This window comes from Oryctolagus cuniculus, chromosome 9, assembly GCF_051225735.1.
Source record: "Oryctolagus cuniculus isolate XC-2025 breed Fujian yellow rabbit chromosome 9, ASM5122573v1, whole genome shotgun sequence".
Lineage (NCBI taxonomy): Eukaryota > Metazoa > Chordata > Mammalia > Lagomorpha > Leporidae > Oryctolagus > Oryctolagus cuniculus.
The window spans coordinates 103,279,047-103,297,452 of record NC_142875.1 but is presented as its reverse complement, the minus strand read 5'-3'; the positions used below and the strand labels follow the sequence as shown (position 1 = coordinate 103,297,452).

General features: G+C 50.7%; 1 protein-coding gene across 1 annotated transcript; it reads left to right on the top strand.

Moving 5' to 3' along the window:
- Positions 1-11,300: 11,300 nt before the first annotated feature.
- CD27 (CD27 molecule) lies at positions 11,301-18,042 on the top strand. The gene is made up of 6 exons (XM_008259724.5): positions 11,301-11,748; positions 11,922-12,053; positions 16,633-16,812; positions 17,005-17,094; positions 17,273-17,392; positions 17,599-18,042. The coding sequence occupies exons 1-6, from the start codon at positions 11,331-11,333 to the stop codon at positions 17,721-17,723; spliced, it is 1,065 nt and encodes a 354-aa protein (XP_008257946.3). The 5' UTR covers positions 11,301-11,330; the 3' UTR covers positions 17,724-18,042.
- Positions 18,043-18,406: the final 364 nt, after the last annotated feature.

Genomic DNA, 18,406 nt, shown 5'->3' with positions numbered 1-18,406 from the left:
GCTGATCCTGCTCCTGATTGGAGGAGAGCAGCGTACTCGGCGTGTGGGCAGCCGAGTTGGGATTGGCGGAGGAGGACTATAAAGGAGGAGAGAGACAGCATGCACCAGGAACATCTAAGAGGAACACCTGTGCAGCCCCCGAGAGAGCCGGCCGGCGGTGTGCCACTCCCCTGCGGAAGTGGGGAAAGTGGCCAGGGGGAACTGCCCTTCCACGGAGGTGGAAGGGACAGTAGCCAACCCGGGAAGAACCAGCAGCAAACCCGGAGAGGGCCGAGCAGACAAAAGAACAGCGCAGGATCCTGTGTCGTTCCTCCACGAAGAGGGGGAGCGACAGGTCAGAACCTCAGAAGGGTCTCCTGGTCACTCCCCCACTCCCATCCCTCAGTGAGGGCTGCAGGCTCTGCACCTGTTTCCTTTTTTTTCTCTCTCTTTCTTCCTTTCTTTCTTTCTTTTTTTTTTTTTTAAGATTTATTTGTTTATTTGAAAGGCAGAGTTACAGAGAGGCAGAGGCAGAGAGAGAGAGAGAGGCCTTCTATCCGCTGGTTCACTTCCCAGATAGCCACAACGGCCAGAGCTGTGCTCATCTGAAGCCAGGAGCCAGGAGCTTCTTCCGGGTCTCCCACGTGCAGTGGCCCAAGCACTTGGGTCATCTTCTACTGCTTTCCCAGGCCACAGCAGGGAGCTGAATCAGAAGTGGAACAGCCTGGACTCGAACCTGCATCCATATGGGGTGTCGGCACTGAAGGCGGCAGTAGCACTGGGCCCCTCCTTTGTTTTCTAGTTCTACCACCTATGTGCATACCCCTAAACCATACATTGTTTGGTATGGCATGGTTGGTATGGCATGGTTTTTTTTTTTTTTTTTTTTGAACTTTCCTATCTATGGGATCTTACTCATATGCTTTGTACAACTTACTTTTTCACTCAATACTTTTTAAAGATTTGCTTATTTATTGGAAAGAGTGACAGAGAAGGGGCTGGTGCTGTGGCATAGCGGGTAAAGCTGCCACCTGCAGTGCCACTGGCTCCTGGCTTCGGATCGGCACAGCTCTGGCTGTTGCAGACAGTTGGGGAGTAAACCAGTGGATGGAAGACCTCTCTCTCTCTCCCTCTCTGTCTCTCTCTGCCTCACCTTCTCTGTGTAATTCTGACTTTCAAATAAATAAATCTTAGAAAAAAAAAAAGAGTGACAGATTGAAGGTGGGACAGAGAGCGAGGGAGAGGAGAACCATTCATCCCCTGGTTCACACCCCAAACTGCCACAAAGCCAGGAGCCAGGAATCCCATCAGGGTCTCCCACAAGGGTGACAGGAGTCAAAGCACTTGGCCACCTCCTGCTGCTTTCCCAGGTCCATCATCAGGAAGCTGGATAACAAGAGGAGCAGCCAGGACTCAAACTGATGACGGCATCACAGATGGGGACTTAACCCACTGTAACTCAACACCAGCCCCTCACTCAATACTGTGTAACTTTTTTTCGGGGCCGACGCCGTGGCTCACTTGGTTAATCCTCCACCTGCGGCGCCGGCATCCCATATGGGCACCAGGTTCTAATCCCGGTTGCTCCTCTTCCAGTCCAGCTCTCTGCTGTGGCCTGGGAGTGCAGTGGAGGATGGCCCAAGTGCTTGGGCCCTGCACCCGCATGGGAGACCAGGAGAAGCACCTGGCTCCTGGCTTTGGATCGGCGTGGCGTGCTGGCCATAGCGGCCATTTGGGAGGTGAACCAACGGAAGGAAGACCTTTCTCTCTGTCTCTCTCTCTCTGTCTCTCTCTCTCTCTCTCTCACTGTCTAACTCTGCCTGTCAAAAAATAAATAAATAATTAAATCTTTTTAAAAATAACAAATAGGGCCGGCGCCGCGGCTCACTAGGCTAATCCTCCGCCTTGTGGCGCCAGCACACCGGGTTCTAGTCCCGGTCGGGGTGCCGGATTCTGTCCCGGTTGCCCCTCTTCCAGGCCAGCTCTCTGCTGTGGCCAGGAAGTGCAGTGGAGGATGGCCCAAGTCCTTGGGCCCTGCACCCCCTGGGAGACCAGGATAAGTACCTGGCTCCTGCCATCGGATCAGGGTGGTGCGCCAGCCGCAGCGCACTGGCCACGGCGGCCATTGGAGGGTGAACCAACGGCAAAAGGAAGACCTTTCTCTCTGTCTCTTTCTCTCACTGTCCACTCTGCCTGTCAAAAAACAAAAACAAATAGGGGCTGGCACTGTGGCGCAGTATGCTAAGCCTCCACCTGCAGTGCTGGCCTCCCATATGGGCACCAGTTCAAGTCCCGGCTGCTCCACTTCTTATCCTGCTCTCTACTATGGCCTGGGAAAGCTGTAGAAGATGGCCCAAGTGCTTGGGTCCCTGCACCCACATGGGAGACTTGGAAGAAGTTCCTGGCTCCTGGCTTCGGATCAGTTCAGCTCTGGCCATTGCAGTCATTTGGGGACTGAGCCAGCGGATGGAAGACCTCTCTCCCTCTCTCTGTCTCTCCCTTTCTCTGTAACTCTACCTCTCAAATAAATAAATAAATCTTCTTAAAAAATAGACAATCTCCCAGGAAAATAAACTACCAAAACTGACTCCAGCAGAAACTGAAAACCTGCATTAAGTCAACAGTGAAACACTTAACAGTTCAAACACACAAGCAACTTCTACCAAGCCTTCAAGGAACAAGATTGTATTTTATACACTCTATACATAAGGAAAGAAAAGGTCAAAGGAAGGCAAATAGACAGTGTAACAGAAACCAAAGAAGAAGCACCTCCTAAGCAGGGAGGGAGCCACATCTGTTCAAGTCCGCTTCCTGGCAAACAGAGAAGGGGTGGTCCTTGCTGGCACACCTTCCTCCAGAGTTGCAAGCCCCTCCCCCTCCAGCCGGAGTGACCACCAGGGCACTTCAAGGTCTGGTGCCTTTTTTCTCTCTTCATTTTGCTCTTTTTCCCTTTTGGAAGCCAAAAATTAAAGACAGGACTTTTTTTTTTTTTTTTTTTTTTTAAGAAAATGTGCACATCCAGGGAAAGTTAGAAAGTTATATTTGTGCCCAAGGAAAGACTCAGAAAAAAGACCTAAAAAAATCTTCAGTTTATACTTCAGGCCGATGTGTGGCACAAACAACCTACAACAATTCACACACACACACACACACACACACGCACACAGGGGCCAGCATTGTGGCAAAGGGCTAAGCCACCAGCTGTGATGCCTGCATCCCATATTGGAGGGCTGGTTTGAGCCCCAGCTGCTCTGCTTCTGATCTGGCTTCCTGTTAATGTGTCTGGGTAAGCAGTGGAAGACGGCCCAGGTGGGAGACACAGATGGAGTTCCAGGCTCCTGGCCCAGTGCGAGCCATTGCAGCTATTTGAAGAGTGAACCAGCAGTTGGAAGATCTGTCATTCTGCCTTGCAGATAAATAAAACAAATCTTGTAAGCAAATAAATAAGGGCAGACGTTGTAGCATAGGGGGTAAAGCTGCTGCCTGTGGTGCCAGCATCCTATATGGGCGCTGGTTCGAGTGCTGACTGCTCCACTTCCAATCCAGTGCTCTGCTATGGCCTGGGAAAGCAGTGGAAGATGGCTCAGGTCCTTGGGCCCCTGCACCTATGTGGGAGACTGGGAAGAAGCTCCTGGATCCTGGCTTTGGATTGGCGCAGCTCCAGCCATTGCGGCCATCTAGGGAGTGAACCAGCGGATGGAAGATTCTCTCTCTCTCTCTCTTGTCTCTGCCTCCCTGTCACTCTGACTTTCAAATAAACAAATACATATTTTTAAATAAATAAATAAATAAATAAATAAAAACAACAAGCAAAAATAGCAACATTGGTGAAGCAGGAGAATCTGCTTCCCAGAGTTACTGGTAGATTTATATATCCAGTTTTTTGAAACAAGAAATAAAAGGAAATACAAACGAATGCCCACTCCAAGGGAAAAATTAATCAGCAGAAACTGTCCCTGAAAAAGACCTGCTGGCACATGTACTAGACAGAAACCTTAAAATAACTGTATTAAAGATGCTGAAAGAACAAAGGGAGATGTGAAGAAAGTTAAGAAAATTAAAATCCATCAATCGATGCCTGGATAAAGAAAATGTGGTGGCTGGCGCCGCGGCTCACTAGGCTAATCCTCCACCTAGCGGCGCCGGCACACCGGGTTCTAGTCCCAGTCGGGGCGCTGGATTCTGTCCCGGTTGCCCCTCTTCCAGGCCAGCTCTCTGCTGTGGCCCGGGAAGGCAGTGGAGGATGGCCCAGGTGCTTGGGCCCTGCACCCCATGGGAGACCAGGATAAGCACCTGGCTCCTGGCTCCTGGCTCCTGGCTCCTGGCTCCTGGCTCCTGGCTCCTGCCATTGGATCAGCGCACTGCGCCAGCCGCAGCGTGGCGGCCGTGGCGGCCATTGGAGGGTGAACCAATGGCAAAGGAAGACCTTTCTCTCTGTCTCTCTCTCTCATAATCCACTCTGCCTGTCAAAAAAAAAAAAATGTGGTATATGTGCCCCGTGGAATACTACTCAGCTGTAAAAAAGAATCAAATCCTGTCTTTTGCAACAAAATGGATGCAACTGGAAACCATTATGCTTAGTGGAATAAGCCAGTCCCAAAAAGCAAATCTCATGTTTTCCTTGATCTGTGATAACTAATATACAGAATACCAAAAATGTAATGTATATGAGCAATATTGACATTTTTGAGGTCTGATTGTTGTTTATTGCCTTTTCTTATACTCTTCTACTTACTACTTGGATACTTTATTTAGTGGAGAGTTAAGCTTGTGGTTATAAAATAAGCTGAAAGAATGTCATTGTAAAAATTAAAAGAAAAAAATGGAAGGAAGAGGGAGGGTGGGAGCAGGGCACGAGGGAGGGCAGGGTGGGAAGTATCATTACGTTCTTAAATCTGTATATATGAAATATGTGACATTTATTCACCTCATATAAATAAAAACTTTTTAAAGAAAATTACATACTCATATGAACAAAATGGAAAATCTATAAAGAGATAGAAAACCTGAAAAGAAACTTTTTTTAAAAGATTTTATTTATTTATTTGACAGGTAGAGTTATAGACAGTGAGAGAGAGACAGAGAGAAAGGTCTTCCTTCCGTTAGTTCACCCCCTAAATGGCCGCAACAGCCGGCGCTGCGCGGATCTGAAGCCAAGAGCCAGGTGCTTCTTCCTGGTCTCCCATGTGGGTGCAGGGACCCAAGCACTTGGGCCATCTTCCACTGCTATTCCAGGCCATAGCAAAGAGCTGGATTGGAAGAGGAGCAGCTGGGACTAGAACCGGTGCCCACAGGGGATGCTAGAGCCGCAGGCAGAGGATTAACCTACTGCTCCATGGCGCCAGCTGCCTGAAAAGAAACTTTAAAATTGAAAAGTACAATAACTGGAATGCAAATTTTACTATAGAGATTCAGAGGCAAATTTCAACTGGCAGAAGAAAGAATCTGAACTTGAAGACAGAACAATGGAAATTATTGACGCTGAGCAACAAAAGTAAAAAAAAAAAAAAAAAAGATTGAAGAAAAGTGAACAGAACCCAAGGAGCTTGTGGTATACTCTCAAGTGGAATAATATATGCATTGTGGAAGTCCCAAAACAAGAGTGAAGAGGGCAGAGAGAACATGTGAAGTGGGGCTAGCACTGTGGTGTATCAGGTTAAGCCTCCGCCTGCAGCACCGTCTTCTCATATGGGCACTGGTTCCAGTCCCAGTTGCTCCACTTCTGGTCAGCTCCCTGCTAATGGTCCTGAAAATCAGTGGAAGATGGTCTAAGTGCTTGGGCCCCATACCTATATGGGAGACTTGGATGAAGCTCGTGGCCCCTGGCTTCGGCCTGATCCAGCCCTGGCTGTTGTGGCTATTTGGGGAGTGAACCAGCGGATAGAGGATCTCTCTTCTTTCCCTGTCACTCTGCCTTTCAAATAAATAGAATAAGCTTTTAAGGAGAAAATAATGGCTAAAAACTTCCCAAATGCAATGAGAGACAGGAATATACACATCTAAGAAATTCAATGAATTCCAAGTAAGATGAACTCAAAGAGGTACCACACCGAGACACATTAGTCAAACCTTTGAAAGCCAAGCCAGAAAGAAGGATATTGAAAGCAGCAAGAGAGAAGTGACTCATTATGCACAAAGGAGTCTTAATAAGATTACCTGCAGATTCCTCCTAAGAAATTTGGGAGCCACAGACAATGTGCCAATATATTCAAAGTGCTAAAAGAAAAAGCTGCCAACCAAGATCCTTTATCCAGCAAAACTTCAAAAGGACAGAAGAAATGAAGACATTTCCAGATAAACCGAATCTGAGGGAGTTCATTGTCATTAGACTTGCCCTGCAAGAAATGTTCAAGGCGGGAGCCAGCCTGTGGCATAGTGGGTTAGGATGCCTGTGACACAGGCATCTCATATGAGTGCTTGGCTTGAGTCTTGGCTGTTCCACTTCCGATCTAGCTTCCTGCAAACGTGCCTGGGAAGGCAGCAGATGATGGCCCAAGCGCTTGGGCCAAGCCTGGCCCATCCCCACTTATTGCAGTCATTTGAAGAGTGAACTAGTGAATGGAATGTCTCTCTCTGTCTCTCCCTGTCTGTCCAACTCTGCCTTTCAAGTCATAAAGAAATAAATCTTAAAAGAAATAACGAACGAACAAACTGCCCAGGGAGTCCTTCAAGCTGAAATGAAAGGATACTTGGTAGTAACTTGAAGCCATGTGGAGAAAGAAAAGATCTTAACCATGGTAAGTACATGAGCAATACTTACAATAAAAGCTAATACTGTGTAATAATGATCCATAATTCCACTTTTTGTTTTCTACATGCTTGAAGGGAGTCTAAAAGGTAGTGGCAGTAGAGCGTCAATTTGTAACTCCATTCTTCGTTTTCACATGGCAGTGATGCATTAGAAGACGTATTTGTTTCTGAGCACACAATAAGTACAGAAGTGGTTTCGTGGCATCAGCAACTGCAAGGGGAGGGGGGTGAGCTGTAAAGGAGCAGAGTTTTGTCTGTAATTGAAGTTTAGCTGGGTTAATTCAAATTAGAGGGGCCGGCACTGTGGTACAGTGGAGTAATCCTCTGCCTGCGGCGCCAGTATCCCATATGGGCACTGGTTCTGGTCCCGGCTGCTCCTCTTCCGATCCAGCTCTCCACTATGGCTTAGGAAACCAGTGAAAGATGGCCCAGGTCCTTGACCCTTGCACCCGCGTGGGAGACCCGGAGGAAGCTTCTGGTTCCAGGCTTCGGATCAGCTCAACTCTGGCCATTGTGGCCATCTGAGGAGTGAACCGGCGGATGGAAGACCTCTCTCTCTATATGTCAAATAAAAAAAATTTAAAAAGTAAGAGGTGGGCATTTGCTTTGAATTATAATTTGCATGCAATAAAACACAGATTTTTTTTAAAAGTTATTTATTTGAAAGGCAGAGTGATAGGGAGAGAGGGAGAGAAAAATCTTTCATTTGCTGGTTCACTCTTTTTTTTTTTTTTCTTTGACAGGCAGAGTGGACAGTGAGAGAGAGAGACATAGAGAAAGGTCTTCCTTTGCCGTTGGTTCACCCTCCAATGGACGGAGCTGCACCAATCCGAAGCCAGGAGCCAGGAGCTTCTTCCAGGTCTCCCATCCAGGTGCAGGGGCCCAAGCACTTGGGCCATCTTATACTGCTTTCCCGGACCATAGCAGAGAGCTGGATTGGAAGAGGAGCAGCTGGGAATAGAACTGCCATCCATATGGGATGCCCACACCGAGGGCAAAGGATTAACCTACTGAGCCACAGCACCAGCTTAGAGACAAATAAAAAGGCAAACACAATGTAACAAAACTTACAGGAGTTAGGCAAAAATAGCACGGAGTGGAAAATTGTACAGCTATAAACACATGAAAAACCAAAAAAGGGGGTGGCATTGTGGCCAACAAGCAGGTTAAGCTGCTACTTGGGACACCCACATCCCATAACAGAGTGTCAGTTCAAGCCCAGCTACTCTGCTTCTGACCCAATTTCCTGCTGACATATCCTGAAAGGGAGCAGATAATGGCCCAAGTGCTTGGGTCAGAGTGCAGGTGTTCTGGCACAGAGGGTTGAGCCACTGCCTGCAATGCCCGCATCCTCTATGAGTGCTGGTTGTAATCCCAGCTGCTCCACTTCTGATCCAGTTCCCTACTAACGTGCCTGGGAAAGCAGTGGAAGATAGCCTATGTACTTGGACCCCTGCCACCCACCAGGGAGACCTGAATGGAGTTCCAGGCTCCCGGCTTTGACCTGGCCCAGCCCTGGTCGTTATGGCCATTTGGGAAGTGAACCAGCAGATGCGCGCTCTCTCTCTTTCTCCCTCTCTCTCTGCAACTCTGCCTTTCAAATAGATAAATCATTAAAAAAAAAAAAAAAAAAGTTCCTGGGCCCCTGCCACCCATGTTGGAGACTCTGATGGAATTCCTGGCTCCTGGCTTTGGCCTGGCCCAGCCCCAGCTATTGCAGGCATTTGGGGGAGCAAACAAGCAAATGGAAGTTCTCTCTGTTCTCTGTCTTTCTGCCTTTCAAATAAAAATGAAAATAAATAATAAATAAATAAATAGTCTTCATAACATTGCATTTGTCAGTGATTTATTGGCACTGGCAACAAAAAAATAAATAGATGAATTGGACTTAACAAATATTTTGGGCCATCTGCTATTTTCCCAGGCCATTAGCAGGGAACTGGGTTGGAAGTGGGGCAGCCAGGACATGAACTGGCACCCATATGGGATATAGGCATTGCAGATGGTGGATTTACCCACTATGCCATGGTGCCAGGCCCCATTCACAATTTTTAATATTTATTTTATTTGAAAGGCAGAGTTACAGAGAGAGATGGGAGAGAGGGAGGAGAGAGAGAGAGAGAGAGAGAGAAAGAGAGAGAGAAATCTTTCATCTGTTGGTTCACCGCCTAAATAGTCATAAGAGCCAGGGCTGGGCCAGACAAAAGCCAGGAGCCAGAAGCTACTTCTAGGTCTCCCACATACACTCAGGGGCCCAAGCACTTGGGCCATCTGCTGCTTTCCCAGGCCATTAGCAGGGAGCTGGATCAGAAGAACTGCTAAGACTCAAACTGGCACCCATATGGGATACTGGCTTAACCCACTACCCCACAGCATCAGCCCAATTCACAAATATTTTTAAATTTTGTGCATCAAAAGATGACATAAAGAGAGTGAAAGGACAATCCATGGAATGGGAGAAAACACTTGCAAATCACATATTGGTAAGAGATTCATATCCTACATATGCCTAGAGATTCATATCCATATGCCTACAGAACTCCTAAATTCAGCAACAAAAAACCTGATTCAAAAATGAGCAAAATGTTGAACAGACATTCTTCCAAAGAAGACACACAAAGGGCAAGCGTTGGGGCACAGACTTCGGGGTATCCCGCATCCCACACGGGAGCACTGGCGGGAGTCCTGGCTACTTTGTGCATCCTGCTGATGTCCCCGGGAGACAGACCAAGAAGTTGGTGCCCTGCCACCCACGTGGGAGACCCGGATGGAGTGCTGTCTCCTGGTTTTGGCCGTTGCTGCCTTGAGGCTTACCAGTGGAGATATTTGCCATTCCCTGGGAATGGGGCAGGACTGCTAGTGACAGGAAAGTCCTCAGCCCCCAAAGCTAAGGCTCCCAGTGGTGGGGATTCCGGCCTTTCTAGTCGCACGTACTCATGGCTCCCCACTTGAGCGGACCCCCTGGAGGAGGAGCTGTTGAGGGGGCCGGGGGAGGGCAGGAGGGTGGAAAAAATGAAGAGAAAGGAAACTGAAGAGTGTATGGAGTGAGGGCAGATCTAACAGGTGCGACCACGGGGTGTGACAACTGTAGGAGCAGCGTGCAGATAACCACAAAGCCCCTAAATGAAACCCGCTCTGGAGAAATAAGCCGCCCTGATGTCAGTCGCTGGGGAAGCAGAGGGCCCACATGGCCCCAGCACTGTCTCCGTGACCCCCACCTCAGTCTTAATGGGAGAGCTATGGAAATGAGAGAGTCCCCACACAGGAAGCCACCTTCAATCCCACCTGCCAGAGGCCAGGAGGCTCTCCAGGACCCCAGGGACTGGCCCACGTGGAGGAGGGGAGAAGGGGAGGACAAGAAAGGTACCAGGGTGAGGAGGGAGGGTGCAGGAGCAGAGAAGGAAGGCCTGATGGCCAGCAGGCAGCCGGAAGACTCAAGGAGAGAACATGTGATGTCCTGGAACAGAGCGTGACGGACCAGAGACAGACGCGGGTCCACCATGTCCTTTGTTGCTTGTTTTTTGTTTGTTTGTTTGTTTGTTTTAGATTTACTTATATATTTGAAAGTTGGAGTTAGAGAGAGGGAGATACAAGAGACAAAGAGGGAGATCTCCCCTTTGCTGGTTCACTCACCAAATGGCCACAACAGCCAGGGCTGGGCCAGGCAGAAGCCAGGAGCCAGGAGTTTCTTCCAGGTCTCCCACATGGGTGGCAGATACTCAAGCAGTTGGGTCATCTTCTGCTGCTTTCCCAGGCACTTTAGCAGGAAGCTGGATCAGAAGTGGAGCAGCCAGGACATGAACCAGTGCCCATATGTGATGCTGGTATCGTAGGCAGTGGCTTTACCCAATTTGCCACAGCACCAGCCCCTCACCATGTCCCTTGTTTGTGATTCTAAACAATTTGAAGGCTCACTCTTTTAGTCATAAAATTGGACTTCGTCTGATACAGGGCTACTGCTACTCATTTTTTATCCCGCTCATGTAAATATGCAGTAGTTTGACTACAGAAACATGTCCCCTAGCCCTGTAGGGATGTTTTGTGCTGTAGTTTCTTTACAAATTCGAAAAATTCTAAATTCCAAAATGTATGTGACCCCCCAAGAGTTTCTGATTAAAGTCCGTGAACCTGACAGGGGGCATCTGCTCATGTCGCACACTGGAAAACCTGGGTTCCATCCCCGGGTCTCGCTCCCGACTCCAGTTTCCGGATAATGCAGACCCTGGGAGGCAGTGGTCATGGCAGTGGCGATGGGGAGATCTGGACTGAGTACCTGGTTCCAGCCTCAGCCCAGCTCTAACCCTTGCAGGCACTGGGGGAGTGAACCAGTGGATGAAAGCTCTCCCTGTGTCTGTGTCTCTCTCCTTCTCTCTCAGATAAGCAACTTTGAAATTATTTTTCAAAAGTGTGTGGCCCTGTCCTCAACCCTGGTGCCCCTTCCTTCTTTCCATTGTTTTTCTCTGTGCAGTAGAAGGGGAGAGGGAGGACAGGCAGATCGGTTTGTGATCTGTGAACAAGTGGGTGACAGCTAAGGCATGAGTAACAGAGGTGGGAGACTGTGTACATCTGACATCCTCTTTGGGTAAAAGCAGCAGGCGTGGATGGGTCAAATGCTTCCCCAGTCTCGGAGACAGAAACAAGCAAGCAGAGACCAAGGCGCTGTGGGAGAGCAGCACTCCCCTGCATGCGGAAAAGGGGAAGGGGGTGGAGGTTGCTGCTACAAGAAAAAAAAAACAGCCACAGCAGAGCTTCAACTGCCGCCAAAGGTGGGGGCAACTGGGAGAGGAGTTACAGCCGCTGCCCAGGAGGTGCAAAGGGGCCCCCCGCTCCGGAGAGGCGGGCGGTCAGCACCCTGCGCACAAGGAGCCCCCTGGGCAGGAGCCATGACATGGCCACCTCCCTGCTGGCTGTGCATCCTGGGGGCCCTGGCGGGCCTCTCGGCTACCTCAGCCACCAAGAGCTGTCCAAGGAGGCACTACTGGGCTCAGGGCGAACGGTGCTGCCGGATGTGTGACCCAGGTGAGAGGGGGCCAAGGCAGGGGCCGGAGCGCTAGGAGTGAGGACCAGGTGGAAAGTAGAGAGAGGGGCTCCGGGCAGCCAAGCCAAGCAAGGAGCGGGAGCCCAGGCACTGCCTTGGAGAGGGTGGAGGTGCTGCCTATGCTGGGCCTTGACCTTGGACCCCCGGCTCTCAGGGACATTCTTGGTGAAGGACTGTGATGAGCACGGAGAGGCTGCCCAGTGTGAACCGTGTGTCCCCGGGGTCTCCTTCTCTCCGGACCACCACAGCCGGCACCACTGTGAGAGCTGTCGGCACTGCAACTCTGGTGAGACGGGCGAGGGTGTGTGTGTGTGTGTGTGTGTGTGTGTGTGGTGGGCGGACACAGGGGGAGCATGTGTGTGAGCAGGCCTGGGGGAACTGAGTGTGGATGGGGAGTTGGAGCTTCAGCCCACTTCAAGGCTCGCAGGAAGTGAGCGAGGTTAAGACAAGGGGCACGCTGGGCAGGCCCTGTATCAGTGTGGGAAGATAGCCAGCATTTCAGGGAGAGAGGGAAGAAAAATCTAAGGCACTGGTGAGAATGGGACTATGGACAGGGTCAAGACAGTCATGAGGGGCAGCGGCTCTCAAAGCCCAGATTTCAGACACGCAGCCCCAACCAATGACCTGGCTGTGTCCCCAGAGTGCACAGGTGTAGGCTGCATGTTTGGAACTTGGAATAGCTCTTCTTAAGGAAATAACACAATGAACCAGTAGATAACAACCTTTTTTTTTTTTTTTTCAACAAAAAACAATTGGAGAAAATGAGTATTAGGTGGACTGTGTTTTTCTGATTTTTTTTTTAAGATTTATTTATTTAAAAGGCAAAGTGTCATAGAAACACAGAAAGGCAGAGACAGAGAGAAAGATTTTCCATCTGCCTGTTCACTCCCCCAAATGGTCCCAACAGCCAGGTCTGGGCCAGGCTGAAGCCAGGAATCAAGAATTCCACGAGGTTGGCCAGCGCCGCGGCTCACTAGGCTAATCCTCCACCTTGCGGCGCCGGCACACCGGGTTCTAGTCCCGGTAGGGGCGCCGGATTCTGTCCCGGTTGCCCTTCTTCCAGGCCAGCTCTCTGCTATGGCCTGGGAGTGCAGTGGAGGATGGCCCAAGTGCTTGGGCCCTGCACCCCATGGGAGACCAGGAGAAGCACCTGGCTCCTGCCATCGGATCAGCGCGGTGCGCCAGTCGCGGCAGCCATTGGAGGGTGAACCAATGGCAAAGGAAGACCTTTCTCTCTGTCTCTCTCTCTCACTGTCCACTCTGCCTGTCAAAAAGAAAAAAAAAAAAAGAATTCCATGAGGGTCTCCCCCATGGGTGGCAGGGGCCCAAGCACATGGGCCATTCTCTTCCACTGCCTTCCCAGGTGCATTAGCAGGAAGCAGGTGGGGAAGCAGAGCAGGCACCCCATCCAATATGGGACGCAGGCATCACAAGCGGTGGCGTAACCTCCTGCATCACAAGGCTGGCTCCTGATTTATTTTTTAATTCCATCTTTTTTTAAAATCAAGAAGTATAATATTTGCAGCTGTGCTTAGGAATGCATTGTTATTTCTCCAACTTAGCTGGAATTTCAGAGACCATGTGAACCCTAGAATCGCAGGCTTTGGAGTAGGCCCTGGGCACAAATGGCCTCCTGCACGGCCCTCCCCAGGCTACTTAACTGTCACAACAAAACTATTCTGGCCTATGCAATGGGCTCAGTCTCTCTAGGGCCTTTAATGCTGCAGTCTTGGGGGGCAGGGGAATAACCCACCATTACAAATCCATCAAACAGTAACATCTTCAATGCACAAAAATTACCCCTCAATCTACTCCAAATTCGATGCTTTTCTCTTAGCGGCAGCCTCAGCGGGGTTGGAATTTTTGAGTCACAGCCTCCCCCACCCACTCTGCAGGCCCCCACAGAAGGCCTCTTCCCAGTCCTGGGCAAGTCCTCACTCCCCTCACCAAGGGCTAGACCAGCTCAACCCAAAGTACAGGCAGCCTCTGGCTGCAGAAGGACACCCCCCCCCCCCCCCGGCCCCGGGGATGCAGCCCGAGGAGTGATCAGGGGGCTGCGTGAGTGTGGCCCTCTCTGGACCTCAGTATTTGCATCTGTAAGGCGAGGAAGTAACTGAAATTTGCCTGGAATTTTGTGCACGGGTTTATATGGTAGATAGAACCTTCAGGTCTCTGAATACTAACCACTTGACAATAATGGAACTTTACCCGTTTGTAGTTTGTAACCCTAGGCCCTGCTTTATTTTTTTTTTTAAAGATTTTTATTTATTTTCATTTGAAAGGAAGAGACACAGAGACAGAAACAAAGATCTCCCATCTGCTTATTCACCCCCCCACAAATGCCCATAACAGCCAGGGCTGGGCCATGCTGAAGACAAGAGAGCCTACAACTCAGTCTGAGTCTCCTACATGGGTGGCAGAGACCCAAGTTCCTGAGCCATCATCTGCTGCCTCCAGGGTGTGCACTAGGAATTGGAAGCAGGGCTAGAACACGACCCCAGGCACTCTGACATGGGATGCAGATGTCCCAAGGGTATCCGAGCCAGTGTGCCAAACAGCTGCCCCTCCTGGCCCCTTCTTTGACTTCTCTTTCCCCTTTAGTAGATACCCTTATATTCACCCTGCCCCTACAAGCACCATTCCCTTCTCCCGTCACTGTCCCAGGCTTCTCTCACTCTTCCCTTGTGGATCCTTGTCCAGGCTGGCTCACAATTCCTGCTAAGCCACAGGGAAACCAAATTCTAGTAAGCAACTCAGATCTGGAATGCAGAAACTAGAGGACCAGGGGCGTAACTAGGAGAAGAATGAGTTTGCCTGCTCTCCCCATTCTGACCAAAGGCACAAGCAAAAGGAAACTGCTAGAGCTGCATTCTGGGCCCCTTTCACAGGTCAGGGCCCCAAGGACATGCTGCTCTAACACTCCACCAGGCCTCCATCTGGTGCTGCCACCTCCTCTCCACCCAGTGGCCAGCCCAGCCCAGCCCAGCTCGGGGCACCTAAAGCCCCCTCTCCTAGTGTAATTAACTAGCAGCCACAGCACCTGGCCCTACACTTAGGTTAAACATAGTTTAAAGGCACAGAGTGACTATAATCATGCAACTCTCTAGTAAAGTTTTGGTGTTGTTTTTAAGATTTATTTAGTTGACAGAGTTAGAGGGAAGAAAAGGGAGAGAGAGAGAGCAAGAGAGAGAGATCTTTCATCTGCTGGTTCATTCTCCAGATGGCAACAGTGGCCTGGGATGGGCCAGGCCAAAGCCAGGAGCTTTGTCTGGGTCTTCCATGTGGGTGGCAGGGGCTCAAACACTTGGGCCATCTTTCACTGCTTTCCCAGGCTACAAGCAGGGAGCTGGATTGGAAGTGGAGCAGCCAGGATATGAACCAGTGCACATGGGGGATGCTGGCATCACAGGTGGCTTTACCCACTACACCACAATGCCAGCCCCTCTATAAAGTTATAAACATCAGAGGTCACTGCAGCACTATTCCTAATTGCTAGAAACTGGAAACCACCCAAATTAGTAGTAGAGTGGATGAATACATTGTGGTATGTTCCTGTAATAGAACACTAGTCAGCAATCAGAATGGATCATCTGCAATTACAGACGGTCAACAGCACGGATGGGATTCACAAAGGGTTGAGTCGAAGAAGCCAGATGGACAGGAGAACATACTGCACGATTCCATCTACGTAATGCAAAAACAGGCAGAAGGCATTTGAGGTGCTAGGAGGTCAGCAGGGTGGCTGCTCTTGGGGGCTGGTGCACCGCTGGCCATTTTCTCTCTTGATCTGATACTGGCTATACCTGTGAGTCCAATTTATACCAATCCTTTTTTATTTATTTATTTATTTATTTATTTGAAAGGCAGAACTACAGAGACAGAGGCAAAGACAGAGAGAGAATCTTCTATCTGCTGGTTCACTCCCCAAATGGCTGCAATGGCCATGGCTGGGCCAGGCTGAAGCCAGGAGCTAGGAGCTCCCTTCAGGTCTCCCATATAGGTGCAGGGGCCCAAGCATCCAAGCCATCTCGCACTGCTTTCCCAGGCCACCAGCAGGGAGCTGGATAGGAAGTGGAGCAGCAAGGATCCAGTGCCCATCTGGGATGCTAGCAGCATGGCTGGTGGTTTACCCCACTATGCCACAACGCTGGCCCCACAATTTATACCAATTCTTTTAAAGATTTATTTATTTTATTTATTTGAAAAGCAGTATTACACAGAAAGACAAGGAGAGACAGAGAGTGAGGGAGATCTACCATTCACTGGCTCACTCCCTTAATGGTTGCAACGATCAGAGCTGTGCTGATCTGAAGCCAGGAGCAAGGAGCTTCCTCTGGGTCTCCCATGTGGGTGACATGGGCCCAAGCACTTGGGTCATCTTCCATTGCCTTCCCAGGCACATTAACAGGGAGCTGGATAGGAAGTAGAGCAGCTGGGACTCAAACCGGTGTCCACATGGGATGCTGGCACGGCAGGTAGCAGCTTAACCCACTATGCCACAACGCCAGCACCTGTACTAATTCTTAAGCTTTACACTTATGAACTGTGTACCTCTTAAATGTATATTATACTTCAATCAAGTTATTAAATGATCAGCGAGTACCAGAGAAAATTATATAAACTCTTCCTACTTTGCATAGTTTATTTCTGAACCCAAGAAATTTCGGAAAATTCCAGCTTTCTTCTTTAATAACAATAATGGCAAAGGCATGAGGTGACAGTGAGGGAGAGGCAGGCCTTTGTGTGTGTGTGTGGGGGGGTGTTGCTAGAGGTGGGCTGGGGGCGGGGGGGGGGCAAGTGAACAGACCTCACTGGTCTCAGAAGGCCCAAGTGTCCTGTGTCCCTTTGTCCCTCCTCTTCCCCAGGTCTTCTCATCCGTAACTGCACCATCACCAGCAATGCCAAGTGCACCTGCCCCAGTGGCTGGCACTGCAGGGACGAAGAGTGTACCGAGTGTGACCCTCCTCCACGCCCCTTGGTGACCGCTCCTCCTTCTCAGGACCCAGGCCCACACCCACAGCCCACCCACTTACCTTATGTCAAAAGTAAGTTCTAGGCAACTCTCTGTCTGGTCATCAGAGGTAGGGATGATACTTCCCATCACAGCACCCTCCTGTGACTAAGCTCCCTGGCTAGCCTGCTTCTGCCTTCCCATCTCATCCAGCACCCTGGCCTCCAAGCCAGCGTCCCCTCCAGAGTGCCCTGCGCTGCTCCTCATTCTGCCTCTGCTTTCCCAGAGTGGCCAGCGGCCAGGACACACAGGCCTGCGCAGACCCCGGCTGACTTGAGACAGCTGCCTGCCCCAGTTCTCCCTACCCACTGGCCACGTGAGTGTCTCCGCCACCCCCAGTCCCACAGCCAGGAAGCTCCTGGAAGCAAGGAGTGGGGAAAGCAGTCTAGAGATTAGGAAGTCCAAGGGAGGCATGAGGGAGAGGAGAGGGAGGCAGGGCAGACAGGAGCGCTGGGCTCTCCCTCTAAGGCCTTGCATGGCCCTGCCTGTCACAGCCCAGAAGACCCTGTGCAGCTCCGACTGCATCCGCATCACTGTGATCTTCTCCGGAATGTTTCTTGTTTTCACCTTGGGTGGAGCCCTGTTCCTCCATCAACAAAGAAAATATGGATCAAGTAAGAGTCCTGTCCCCCAGCCCAGCCCAGCTGCCCTGGAAGCTCCCTGGCTCCAAGGATGGTTCCTCCTCCCTCTGCTCTGGTGGCTGGCACTCCCCACCCCCACACCCGGCAGCCATCCCATCCCCTAAGCTCACCCTCCTTCCCTGGTCCCCTTCTCCCTTCACTCCCTGCTGCCCAAGCCTCCTCTGATTCTCTTTCTGCAGACAAAGGAGAAAGCGCTGCGGTGCCCGCAGAGCCTGGTCCTTACAGCTGCCCCAGGGAGGAGGAAGGCAGCGCCATCCCCATCCAAGAGGCTTACCGGAAGCCCGAACCTACTTCCTACCCCTGAGCCTGCGCTGGGGCCGGGGTGGGGGGACGAGACGGGGGCGGTGGGGTCATCGCTGCAAGAAAGCCCCCACCTCCATCCACCCCACCGGTCAACCAGAGCGCGCAAGACCTGGCAGCCCCAGTGTTGGGACCACCCTGTCATCAGGACCCTTTCCCGTGTCCAGGCTTGACCTTTTTGAGACCGGCAGTGACAAGGACAGGAGCCCTGGGTGCGCCCTGGCCCAGCCTGCTTTGCCCCTGCGCTGCAAAACCCAGTCCTAGCCTGGAAAGCTGCATGTGCTGTATCGCTGACGTGCAAAATAAAGTGAGGGACTGCCGCACTCTGCGCTCCAGCTTTCTCTCTGGAATTCCAGTCCCAGCTAGCAGCCACTCCCGGGGCCTGAGGGAGGAGCCTTCTCCGTGCTGAAGATCTGGCCGTTGCCAGCAGATTGGGGGGCGGGGGCAGGGCAGGTGTGGCGCCAACTGAAAATGACGACTTAAAAAAAAAAAAAATGACGACTGGTGCTCAGGCTACCGAGGACCCCACTTCTGGTTCCACCCCACGCCCACCTCCGCTCCGTTCCCACGGTTATATCTCCATTTACTTGGGGGTAGCGGGGAGCCAAAGGGCTCGGTGAAGTCAAGCCTTGCAATCACCTGGGGAACTGGGGGAGTAGGCATGGAGAGAAGAAGGGAGAGAGACTG

Coding starts and splice junctions, on each gene's coding strand:
- CD27 (XM_008259724.5), top strand. CDS start 11,331: ATGGGTCAAATGCTTCCCCAGTCTCGGAGACAGAAACAAGCAAGCAGA. Junction 12,054..16,632: donor CTGTCGGCACTGCAACTCTG/GTGAGACGGGCG, acceptor CCTCTTCCCCAG/GTCTTCTCATCCGTAACTGC. Junction 17,393..17,598: donor ACAAAGAAAATATGGATCAA/GTAAGAGTCCTG, acceptor CTCTTTCTGCAG/ACAAAGGAGAAAGCGCTGCG.